This window comes from Procambarus clarkii, chromosome 27 (assembly GCF_040958095.1).
Source record: "Procambarus clarkii isolate CNS0578487 chromosome 27, FALCON_Pclarkii_2.0, whole genome shotgun sequence".
NCBI lineage: Eukaryota > Metazoa > Arthropoda > Malacostraca > Decapoda > Cambaridae > Procambarus > Procambarus clarkii.
The window spans coordinates 24,861,983-24,874,325 of NC_091176.1; the positions used below are offsets into that span (position 1 = coordinate 24,861,983).

Here is a 12,343-nt window from a genome sequence, read left to right on the forward strand (position 1 = left end):
ACTAACATATGTAAAATGTTACTAAGTGCACTTGTATAGCAAACATCAGTAGGAACTGGAATTAGGCTCGCCCTGGAATTGTGTTTGTATGCAGATGTAGACCTCCACGAACTTTGGCACCCGCTGATGCTAGGATGACGTAACTATGAGTCGTTAAGTAGAAGTTCTGCAACACAATAACTTGGCAAGATAGTTGCCCACGCTTCCGTGTAATGGCATCAGAGAGGCAGGTGTTGATGCGTTCTGTGGTACGCTGTTAATGACGTCTCTCTCGTGTAGAGGCACGTTGTTAATGGCGTGTCTCTCGCGTGGTGGCTAGCGACGCTTTCGCATCTTCCTCCTACCAATTGTGCATGCGTGTCTCTTCATAGGCATCTCGAGCGTAAATGGATTTATATATGTCAGAATTAACTAAAGAAAGAAGAGATTGTGATGAGTATTTATGTCACGTTTAACCCTTTAGTTGCGCTAGACATCATATGATGCGTTGAGTGACTTGCAGTAAATTGTGCTCCGCATCATATGATACCTTGAGGTTACCTTGAGGTGCTTCCGGGGCTTAGCGTCCCCGCGGCCCGGTCGTCGACAAGGCCTCTGCTGATGCTTTGGAGTACTACGCAAGATTTAAACGGCCCGCGGATACACGGGGTTCACCATACCTTCATCAGGGCTCTTGTAAACAGACGCCATTTTTTTTTTTAATCGTGAATAATAAATTCCCTGGTGTTACGGGCCTCAATATTGAGTGAGCAACCAAGCCTGATGTACGCAACATGAGCTCACAGCACTGATGTTCAGCTTGTGACCACAGCATCGCCTAAAAATGCCATAATATACTTGTTCATGCTATTATGTAGCTGATATTATTACTGAAGACCCCTGACTGTGATAAAACTGACCAGGGTTCTGATAATAGCAGGATTGTGGTGATATTTAGCGCTGTGCTCCATGGAGGGAGGAGTAATGCTGTGGGAGGGAGAGTGGTGGCGTTGTCTTCTGACTGTGTGTGGCCACCTTTTATTGACTGCACTCACCATACCAGCTTAGTGGTTCGCTATGGTGAACTTAAATGTAGATACTTATATATATAACGTGTGTATAGAGGGTATAAACAGCAATAGGAGTATGTTGGGAGCCGCCATTTTGGTGAGGGAGGTGGCGTCGTCTGCACGACTTATCATGTTGTGTACTGGTTACCACTATGGTCTTTGGGCACCATACCAGTTTACTTGTACAAGTATGGTGAATAAAACAGGTAGATACTTGTATATAATGTGTGTATATATCGTAATAACACCACAAACAGTATTGTTGGAGGAGAAATATTAGTGCGTCTGGCCTTGAGGGCGGCCGCCACCAGCTGACTGTGTGAGTACCTACGTCTTTGTGCCTTTACTCACCATACAAGCTTAGATGTACTGTTATGGTGAACAAAACATGTAAATACTTATATATAACGTCTGTATATAAAAGCAAAAACAGTATGGTGGGAGGAATATGTTTGCGAGTGAGGTGTTGAGGGAGTGAGTGGCAGCGAGTGGCTGGCTGGTGTGTGGTGGTCACTCCTCGTTACTTTTTGGCTCATAATAGCAACTTAGTGGTTCGTTATGGTGAACAAAACATGCAGATACTTATATATAACCTGTGTATTTAGTGTTATAACCGACAAAGTATTTTTTCACTGTTTGATGAACATAATTGAATCAACAATATGCAGACCATATTTTTGAGTACAGCGATGATTCACTCATTTTATTATATAGATATAATCACACTACACACTATTATTTTTCCCATGATCAGTGAACACAAATTAACAGATTTAGAAGATTTTTTTTTTTTTTTTATGCGCCTGCGGGTGACACATGCTAAATAGCCAGGCACCATTTAAGGGTTAATTCTTCCATGTTATAATACAACTCCTCATTGTGTGAGTCAACTTATTAAAGCTACGTAAATAAATGAGGAATGTGAAGTGGAATTATTTTACATTCAAATAATTTCCACTGGAATGTTTAATATCAACTAAATAAGGGAGTTCCAGTAAGCAGTAGTGTGCTACGAAGTAAACTTATTAGTAAGTAATTATCCTTAGTAAAGGAAATGATAAACTGGACTTTGTTATAAATCCAACTAAATGTAGAAAAATTCATGTTTCAGCCTGTCGTTCCTCACGTCGTCACTCTGACTAGAAAAAATCTGGCTATATAGCTATTATAAATCATGATGATAAATTCTACAAGTTAGTAATTTTTAGTAACCACTTGGGTTAATACAAATGTTGTATAAAAATACAAGAAATGTATGAGACTGTTGGTTATTTCCAACAGGTAAGTCCCTCTTTTCCTTATCTTTGGTTATGTAGCTCCAGGGAGCCGTAGGGGCTCCCCACAGAAAACCAACGTTGAATGTAATGAAAGGCATTTTCTGTGTGAACCCTGGAGGCTCCCTGGAGCCGGTCGGCCGAGCGGACAGCACGCTAGACTTGTGATCCTGTGGTCCTGGGTTCGATCCCAGGCGCCGGGGAGAAACAATGGGCAGAGTTTCTTTCACCCTATGCCCCTGTTACCTAGCAGTAAAATAGGTACCTGGGTGTTAGTCAGCTGTCACGGGCTGCTTCCTGGGGGTGGAGGCCTGGTCAAGGACCAGGCCGCGGGGACACTAAAAAAAGCCCCGAAATCATCATCTCAAGATAATCCCTGGCAACCCACCCTCCCTCCCTCCCTCTGGTCAGCAGTTCTCCCATGTTTGATGCTTAGCCTCCGAACTGCGAATGGTTGGGTCACCAGTGCACTGGGTCCGGGGTTCTCCCCACCCGCCCCTGGGGGTAGAGCTGCGCAGATGAGTGACACGGTGATGGAGTGTGACGTTTGCTTGGGAATTGAGGGAGTTCTCTCTCTCTTCAGTTTTTTATTGTAATTTTCTTACCATGTTGTTGTTTTTTTTGTTATGCCTACCTTGCTGGGTGCCTAACCCCTGTCAGTGGCAAATAAGGTTAACCCCCAACCCCGGGGGAAGGGGGGGAGGTTCCAGGGCTATTGCTTCCTGCGCCTCTCTGAAGGGGCCATGTTCTGGCTAGTGGTCCCCGGTAGGCAGAACTCCATAGACTAATGCTCCAGGGCTCACCCAGAAAATGGCGTTTCATTACATTCAACGCTTGTTTTTTGTGTGCTGCCACCTGCCTGTGGGAAATGAGGCTATGCACCCTTAAGCTAGTCTTACTGTCATGTTGAGGCTGCTGTGTCATACCCTCCATGGACATTGTCACTGGGAATCAGCTGCTCATCTGGTGTCACTTTGGGTTGATGTTCAGTGTTTTGACACTACCAGGTACCTTGGTGTTCAAGCAAAGCCTTCCCCTCGACATGCATTAGCAATCCTCTCACACTCACGGTGAATGAAAACGTCATCTCCCACAGTATATAAACATTATGTAGGTGTGTACATTCAGCTTTTTTCATCAGGTAAGTAGTTAGAAAATGGAACGAGATTTAAACAGTAATAAAAATAAGAGCATTTATTTTTTGTTTGATTTTTCAATTTCTTTCTTTATTGGATACCGAAAATAGACTCAAGAATCTAGCAACACACTCAAGAAAAACGAGCCATGATAGAGATGAAAAATCCACCGTTGAAGGTAATGTAATGCTTCTTTCGGGTAGAGCCCCACTGGTACCGTGCCTCCACTCCTACCCCTCCAGGTTTGTCTGTTGTGGCTTTGTTCTTCGGATCAAGAACTGACAGAGGTCAAGTTCAGTTCTTGCAAGAAATGCTGACCGACCAGGCTGTAGTGGATATGTGGGCCTGCGGGCCGCTCCAAGCAACGTGTACCATGCATGTGTACCAAGTTATCACAATTTGAACCTGGCCTCAGGTGGGCTTGGGGAGTAGAAGAACTCCCAGAACCCTTTCCATGTATGCTACAGGGATCCAGCTGAGAACTGCGACTGGACCGCCTGGCGATGGTAATCGGTACCAACGAGTTTCCTGCTCGTTTCAGTGAATCCCTTGTTTCATGTGACTCGTTTGCAGTAGTTCATCAGTTTTCGAGGCATTGTTTTCTGTGAACCCTCAGATGTGTGTAACGCTGCACTGACTTTCTGGTGAAGTGGCAGAGTGTCACCTGCTCTCTGTGCCTGTGAGGGGGCCAGGTTCTGGTCCCTGGTAGGTCAAAGAGTGACCTCATAATTCTACGGCTGATGTGATCTTTTATTAAAAAGCCATCTTTAGGAAGCTACCGGGGCTCCTCCAGAAATTGCCATTTCATTCATCCAATGCTGTTTTTTTTTGTATTTGTTTTGCTATTATTTTGCTATTTGCTTGTGTGTTCAAGGTATTTATTGCCTGGTTTAGTTTCACATCTTGCTCTTCATATATTTCTCCATTCTTTGACATAAAATTAATTTTAACAATTTGCATTTTGTTTTAAGTTCCAGGCAACGCTCAATCAACCAGGAAACTACATCCAAAAAAGCAGAGATTTTGGTAGTAGACGAGGGCCATCCCGAAGAAGAGGGGGACCACGGCGGGGGTCTGATAGAAGAGGGAGCTGGGAAGACAGAGGCTCGTGGAAACCTTCAGGATTCCGAGGATCGTGGAGAGGACATGATAATGCTGGATCTTATTGGCGACAGAATAGAGGTGGAGGGAGAGAATCCTTTAACACTGGCGGTGATCATGGAGGTTACAGAGGGGGACGGGATTATGCATGGAGTAGTGGCCGAGGAAGAGGAGGCAGGGGTGGCTATGGAGGGGGAAATGGATGGGGTGGACGTGGTGAAAAGAGGTCAAGAGGGGGAGGAGACAACTGGAATGCTAAGAGGGGAAGGTTTTATTAGGAAAATTTAATGCCTGCAATTTTTTGGTAAGGGGTGAAACTTAACATGCAAAATCTGAAGTTTGGTATCAATATGTTGTTGTACATGTTTAAACAATGTACAGCACATCTGTGTTGCTCTTTGAGACATTTGTAAGGATTAGCTATTCTTAAATTCCATATCATTAACGATATAGATTTATTTATATTTTTATTTGCAAGTGCAATTCTTATGTGAACAAGTGTTTTATTATTATTTTTATTATTATTATTATTAATATTATTATTATTGAGTGTGTGATCTGGATACTTTCTGATTTGACTTAGGAGGAGCAAGATGAAATGTTGACACATTAGGACAAGGCTGCCAGTATGAATGTTGCGTGTTTGCAGTAATTGTTTTTATATCAATAAAACACTTATTTCCTTTCCCTATACCCATTATCTTATATAGTAAAGGTTGATAAGTAGTATTAGGTAGCAAAATTTTAAGTTTTTTTTTTTTTTTAACCTGTTATATTTTTGCCAGTACAGTACATACACAGACACATGTACATACATGTATAGTATTCCATATAGTAACTTTGGTCTGTTTTTTATACTGAACGAAGCAAGCAAGTTAAATCTTTACCATACACATGCTGCCAGTTCTCATTGATCATCAGGTGGAGGAGAGCAGCATTGTATTCAATTCATTGCCTGCCTCCCTTGTCCCTCACACTATTGTATTGTTGGGATGTGTTGATTTAGTAATCATGTAAATAATAATTACCAATTACGTTTACAGTAATATTGGAGAATGGTGAATGGAGTTTTAATGAAATACAGAATAACAATATACATACAAAATTATGTAGAATGATTGAAAGTTGGTATTAAATTTAGTAGCTAAAAAAAAATTCCCCAGAATGGAAACAATGCAGGTAAGTAAATTCAATTTGTTCAATATATTCAACCATATGCATGATTTCATAAGTTAAAAAATACAATACAAATACATTTATATGTCCATGCATGTATGGATACACGTGTGTGTGTAATCGTAACTCAATATACAATTATAAGATTATTGCAGTGGTATATAAGTGTGTTATATTTTACATTAATGGCCCTATAGGAACTACAGAATAATATTTACATATATTTTATTCTTAATGCAGTAGGGAAGTTTAATATGCAAATATTTGTTATTTAGAAAGCCATTTTGCACAGAGATGACAAGTTCCTGAATGTTTCATTCAAAAGGAAGAATAAACCATGTGTGTGTTACTGTCATATACTTCAGGTTAATTTAATAAATGATCCATTGTTTTGTTTTTTAAATGGTAGTTCCTTATTATGATCTTGATCAACTCCATGTACAGCCTTCCCCCCTGAGAACAGCTTTGTTTTGTGTGATCTGTTTAGCCAGAGGGTTGTGTAGTGGATTGTGGAGCTCCCTTCTGGCCAAATACTTAGGCAGTTGAGCGTGGCCTGAGGTTTCTTTTTTGGCCGAAAAGTAGGAGTCTGAGTGCCAGATTTTTTTTTTTGGGGGGGGGGGGGGAAGAGCTCTTATGAGGGTTTCCTGTTGCTAGGTACCTGGATAAGCTCTACTCAGTTCAATTCATGCCAGGCACATGCGAGTCATTTAGGCCTACAGGGAACCAGAGGCAAAAACTTGGCCCCCTTTATAGAGGAACAGGGAGCTGAGGATACACAATCATTCGTACAAAGAAAAGGCCATCAGAAAGGTGAGAAAGATATTTCAAACAACAGCAAGGGTAAACAAAATGTGAAGACAGCAAAATGAAATACTTGATCTTAAATTAGTTTATTTGCTAGTTATACCTGTGCCACCCAGTGGCCATGCAGCTATCTACTAGAGTTTCCTAGCTGATATATCAGTCATTTTGCTCGTGGTGTTGTGTCAACATGTTTTTATTATGCTTCCCTCTCTCTTTCCGGCCCTTTACTTCTTTTCAGCCCGTTGTCGTCATGAGGGGGCTTGTGGGAGTGGAATGATCCATGGGACAGTCCTCTGTCCTTTTGAAGCCTTATGCTCCTGCTGCTGTCTTCACTAATTATGTTGAAATTCTTTTCCTTATGTTTAATTTTTGTTCCCCCTTTCTATCTAATTGTCATTTCCCCGCTGACCTTTTGCCCGTCTTGATTCTTCTTTTGGACATCTTCTGTTTTGACACCCGGGTGTTTGGGGAGTAAGTAAGTAATTATCAAAGAAGGCACCAAGCTGGGAAGGCTATGTAACACTAGGTTGGGGAGGCACATTCACCCGTTAAACTGTGGTACCCAACGTCGCGGCGAGGGGACGCTTTTAATGTCGATCCGTCTTTCGTCACTGAACCCAATCTCGACGGACTGAAGGTTCGTAAGGTGGCGATTGTGGGTAGTATACTCACGACGCCCCCTGGCAAGATTGGCAACATGTCTCTTGTTGGATGTCCTATCCTCTAATATGGCTCCGTGTGGAGGTAGGAGCCGGTACACATTCGTGAATGAAAGTACTGTATTACCTCTCGTTTTCATGTCGCTGAATACTGTTCTTCGTGACTTCTCAGGCTTGTTGGGTGGGTGACCAAGCCCTTGAGTTGGACTTTGTTGGAAGACCAGGCTCTGTAGCCCCCGCTACATTGGACCCAGACCTAGCTCCTCCACTGACCCCCCCCCCCCCTGACTCCTCCTCTCGGCTCTCCTCCCTCCTCTGTGGTTGGGTCGAGCCCCAAACCCCCAGCGATTACCACCCCGTCCTCTGACAAGGCTCAGTCTTTCATTGTGACTACTGCATTTCTACCCCCTATCTCTCTCTCTGGGGATTCCCAACGCCGTCCCCGCCATAGCCGCACTCACAAGATCTCATCCCATACTAATACATTCAACGCCTTGTTTGGTCCTGCTTCGTGGGCTAAATACTTTGAACTCCTCTCTCTGGATTCTACACCTGATGATTTCTCCCTCCATAAACACCTTGTTGATTCAGTAGATGCCTGTTACTTTTAATCCCACCCGTTTCGGTACACGTGTCGTTGCTGCTCCTCCAGATGCAGCTACCCGCTTAGCCGCATTGTCCTGCATTGAGGAGACCCCTGTTCGGGTCTTCAAAAACTCTCGGTTAAATGCCAGTGTTGGCACTGTTTTCCCACACTATGTTACAACTGGTGTTAGGGACCTAAAAGACTGCCATGAGGATATTAAACATATCCTCGAAACCCAAGGCCATCCTGTCCTCCAGGTGGAAACGTTCACTCGACCCTCGTGGTCGCCGCCATCGCCCCCTTTGAGTTGGGGAAATCACCTTCGATAGTAGGACCCTTCCGCCCTCTATCATTCATGCTAGTGCCAGGTGCTCCATTCAGGAGTACATTCCCTCTCCTAGACTTTGTAATAAGTGCTGGAAGTTCGGGCATGGTGCCCTCAAATGCACAAGTCTTGTTTCTCTATGCCCCATGTGTGGGGACGAAGGCCACTCTTAAGACAGATTGCTCTTCTCCCCAGATTCGCTGCCTCGATTGCGGTGAGGCCCATCCTACCTTCTCCCACACGTGTATACACTACAAGCTTGAGGAAGCCGTCCTCAACTTGAAACTGGAATCGTTTGACTTTTCCTGAAGCGAGATGCCAAGTCTGCCATCTCCACCCTTTCACTGGCGTATCTTATGCTTATAAGAAGAATTCTGGTGAGTCCACATGAGTGGGCTCACCAGAATTCAGAGAGAAAGGGAAGAAGAGAGGACGAACGGTTCGAGAAGGCGGCCTCGCAAATGGGTGGTAAAAACCTAGAGCTCAGAGATGAAAATGACATCTGGAGCATGCACGCCACTGGATTGCCTACTCTCCATCATTCATCAGAATTTTGGACAAAGTGGAGAACAGTGTAAGAAGGCTCATCTCTAACTTTGACCAAGTCTGGTGGGAATGGTCTTGTAGCAAGTATGTTACATCTTAATAAAAAAAAAAAGAGGCGGGGGGGGGGGGGGGGAAGGAGAAAAAGATGGATGAAGGAGCGAGGGACCCGGGCACCGCTGGGTTCTCCATATATCGTTAACTATAAAGTCATCACAGTCATTGACAACTCCCCGCAACCGTTGAAGCCAAGCCGAAGGCGGTAAACGGAGCTGTAAGTTTGTGTTCAGTTGTGTGGGGAAGTGTGTCAGCTGTTGTGGGACCGGCTGGCAGCGGGCGGCAGTCTTAAGAAAGTGAACACATGATCAACGACTTGCTCGTCCATCACGCTGCCAGGCCTTTCTTGCACACACAGTTAATAAAATTCAGATACTTCATTAAATTAATGAATTGTGGGGTTCAATCCCTGAGCCCATTATGTGCCTCTGTAACCCTTTCCACTACCGCCCACAGGATGGGTATGGGGTGCACAATAAATGAACTAAACTGAACATTAAAACAAGCCTAAATAAATGCTCATTTCCTTTAATAATGATTGATCAGTTTTCTCGTCAAACTTATGTTTATTTAGGAGCCTGACGGCTGAGTGGACAGCGCTCGGGGTTCGTAGTCCTAAGGTTCCGGGTTCGATCCCCGGCGGAGTCCGAAACAAATGGGCAGAGCTTCTTTCACCCTGATGCCACTGTTCCTTTATCAGTAAATGGATACTTGGGAGTTAGACAAGCTGCTACGAGCTGCTTCCTGGGGGTGTGTAACAAAGAGGAGGCCTGGTTGAGGACCGGGCCGCGGGGACGCTTAGCCTGGAACTCCTCTCAAGATAACTATCACGTCAGGGATTTGAGTAGGGAAATATAATGATGGTGGTGGTGGAAAGTATGACCACACCAGGCGACGTCTGCTGGAGGTGGTTACCACCTACCGTATACAGCTCTACTCTGCTTCCTGCTCCGAGGTGTTTACACATTGTTACACTCACGTTATAGTTAATGGTTGTGTGAGCTAGCGGCTAGTTGCTATAGTTAGGTTATAGTGAGTCTGTTAATTATGTTTGTACATGCAAGACCATTTGTTTGTGGATGTCACCTGGTACACGCACGGCCCAGTTTACACCTTGGAGGGCCCGGGGCACTTCAACTTTGGGAGGCCCTCAACGTAGAAATTAAATAAATAAATAAATAAATAAATAAATAAATAAATAAATAAATAAATGTTATTTAGGTAAGGTACATACATACAAGAGATTTTACAAAGAATGATGGATTTATAGATAGAGCTAGTGCATACAATGCCTAAAGCCACTATTACGCAATGCGTTTCGGGCATGAAAAACTTAAATGACTAAAGCTTAATACTAATTCGAGTATAAAGAATAAAATGTGTTGAGAACAAATAAAAATAGAGATAAAAAAGGGGGGAACATGGCTGAAAAAGCAGCACAAATACAATTACGTCGACAAACAGCGTTGTTTAAAAAAAAGACATGGGTTGACAATAGAGGGGTAAGGTAGGTTACAGAGAATTTATTAGGTAGAGCTTCGTTTTTATCTTAAACTGGTTGAGAGAGGAACAGTCTTTAACATGGTTGGGAAGGTCATTCCACATTCTGGGTCCCTTGATTTGTAGAGCATTTCTAGTTTGATTAAGTCGTACTCTAGGAATATCAAAACTGTATTTATTTCTGGTGTGGTGCTCATGGGTTCTGTTACAACCTTCTATGAAGCTTTTGAGGTCAGGATTGGCATTACAGTTCAGCGTTTTATATATGTATAATACACATGAGAGAATGTGCAGTGACTTAATATCTAACATTGTTACGGACCCGAGTCCAGCGTCCGGGCACAGAGCAGTGACGACCGCGCCATCTGTGGGTCAGCTCCCGAAACCCCCTCCAAATGGACGACGCCATCTAGTGCATGAGGACGAGATATACCGGCCACAGGGGCTGGTTTTCCGTCTTAATTAGCTCGTAGCGTAGCCGCTGCTGACCTCTGGTGAGGTGACGCTTAGACAGCAACGCCATCTATGGAGTGGACAGGTGGGCGTTTGTGTCTAAGCCTATAAGTGAGGTGCCCTAGAGTGTAACCAGTACTGATGACGTGTCTGATTACAGAGTCGACCTGGGACTGCTGGATTGGACGATGGGCAGTCTACCCGAGGCAGCCAGAGTCTCTCCAAGTGTTTGCTGTAGAAGCTGTGAGTCAACCCCCCCGGATGAACACTCTTGTGTTAGCCTGTCTGTGACGTGGCAGAACCTGGAATTGTCGTACCCGGGGCTGACTGGTGAAGACTAGCCACTGGGGTGTTGTGGTGAGGAGAGTGATCAGCGGAATCACACGAGGCTCCTGCCTAGGGCTCGCAACCCTAGTATCGGTCGTGGAGTGGCCTACGCAGCATAGCTGATTGGAACCTGTCAGCTACAGGCTGGATTTGTGGTTGAAGGCCTCCACGACGGTGCACCCAGTGGGACTGTGATTTGGCTGGCCTGTGGCCAGGGTAGACTCGCCTAGGGAATCTAAGGATTCATCGTGAGGCCACAAGAGAACCAGGACCACTCGTCTTGAGCACCGTGAACGTCCTGAGTCTTTGGAAGGAAGACAAGTGATTGTAAATAAGTGTAGTCATAGTAACCGCGTGTGACTGTTTATATATTTATTTATTGGTGGTGGAATAATTATATATTTAATTTAGTGCAGTTTTATCCCTTCCCCTTTAATTTACTTGCGTTATGGAATACACCCCTTGAAAGCCACTACTAACTTGGGGCCGGATACCCAAACTCTAATAACATCAGAGAAAGAACCCAGTTGCGACCCAATAGGGCCGTAACAAACATATTCAGAGATTTGAGTAGGGGTACCGAGTGATGTCTGGGGCCAGAGTTGGATATTGTCCTAATAGCAACTTTGTGTTGAGTAATTAGAGGACGTAAATGATTTTGGGTAGTAGAACCCCAAGCACAAATACCATAGTTGAGATATGGATAGATGAGGGAGTAATAGTCACCAGGGCAGGGCGAGGTACATAATATCTGATCTTAGAAAGAATGCCAACAGTTTTTGAAACTTAAAAACCTCTTATGTGGAACTCTGTCGAAAGCCTTTTTTAGGTCCAGATAGATGCAGTCAACCCAACCATCTCTTTCCTGTAATATCTCTGGCGCTCGATCATAGAAACTGAGTAAATTCGATACACAGGATCTTCCAGATCGAAAACCATACTGTCTGTCTGATATTATATCATTTCTCTCCAGGTGTTCCACCCGTTTAGTTTCAATTATTTTTTCCAATATTTTGACTATTACACTTGTCAATGATACAGGTCTATAATTAAGGGGGGTCTTCCCTTCTTCCACTTTTGTAGATTGGAACTATGTTAGCCTTTTTCCACACATCAGCTACAACTCCTGTAAACAGGGATGCCTGAAAAATCAGTTGAAGTGGAATGCTGAGCTCAGGTGCACATTCTCTCAGAACCCATGGTGAAACTCCATCTGCACCAACTGCTTTGTTCTTATTTAGCTCCTTGAGCATTTTTTTCACTTCGTCTCTAGACACGTCTATGTGCTCTGTTGTTCTCTGGAATTCTTATTGTGTCTAGTTCCCTGAAGATTTCATTTTGTACAAACACACT

At 43.8% G+C, this 12,343-nt stretch overlaps 1 protein-coding gene across 1 annotated transcript in view; it reads left to right on the top strand.

The window, feature by feature from the left end:
• Positions 1-6,127, top strand: part of LOC123762585 (pseudouridylate synthase 7 homolog) — a 50,785-nt gene extending 44,658 nt beyond the window's left edge. Inside the window, 1 exon segment of the mRNA XM_069332147.1 lies at positions 4,431-6,127. Coding sequence (XP_069188248.1) covers positions 4,431-4,838 — 408 coding nt within the window. The 3' untranslated portion in view covers positions 4,839-6,127.
• The last annotated feature ends 6,216 nt before the right edge of the window (positions 6,128-12,343 follow it).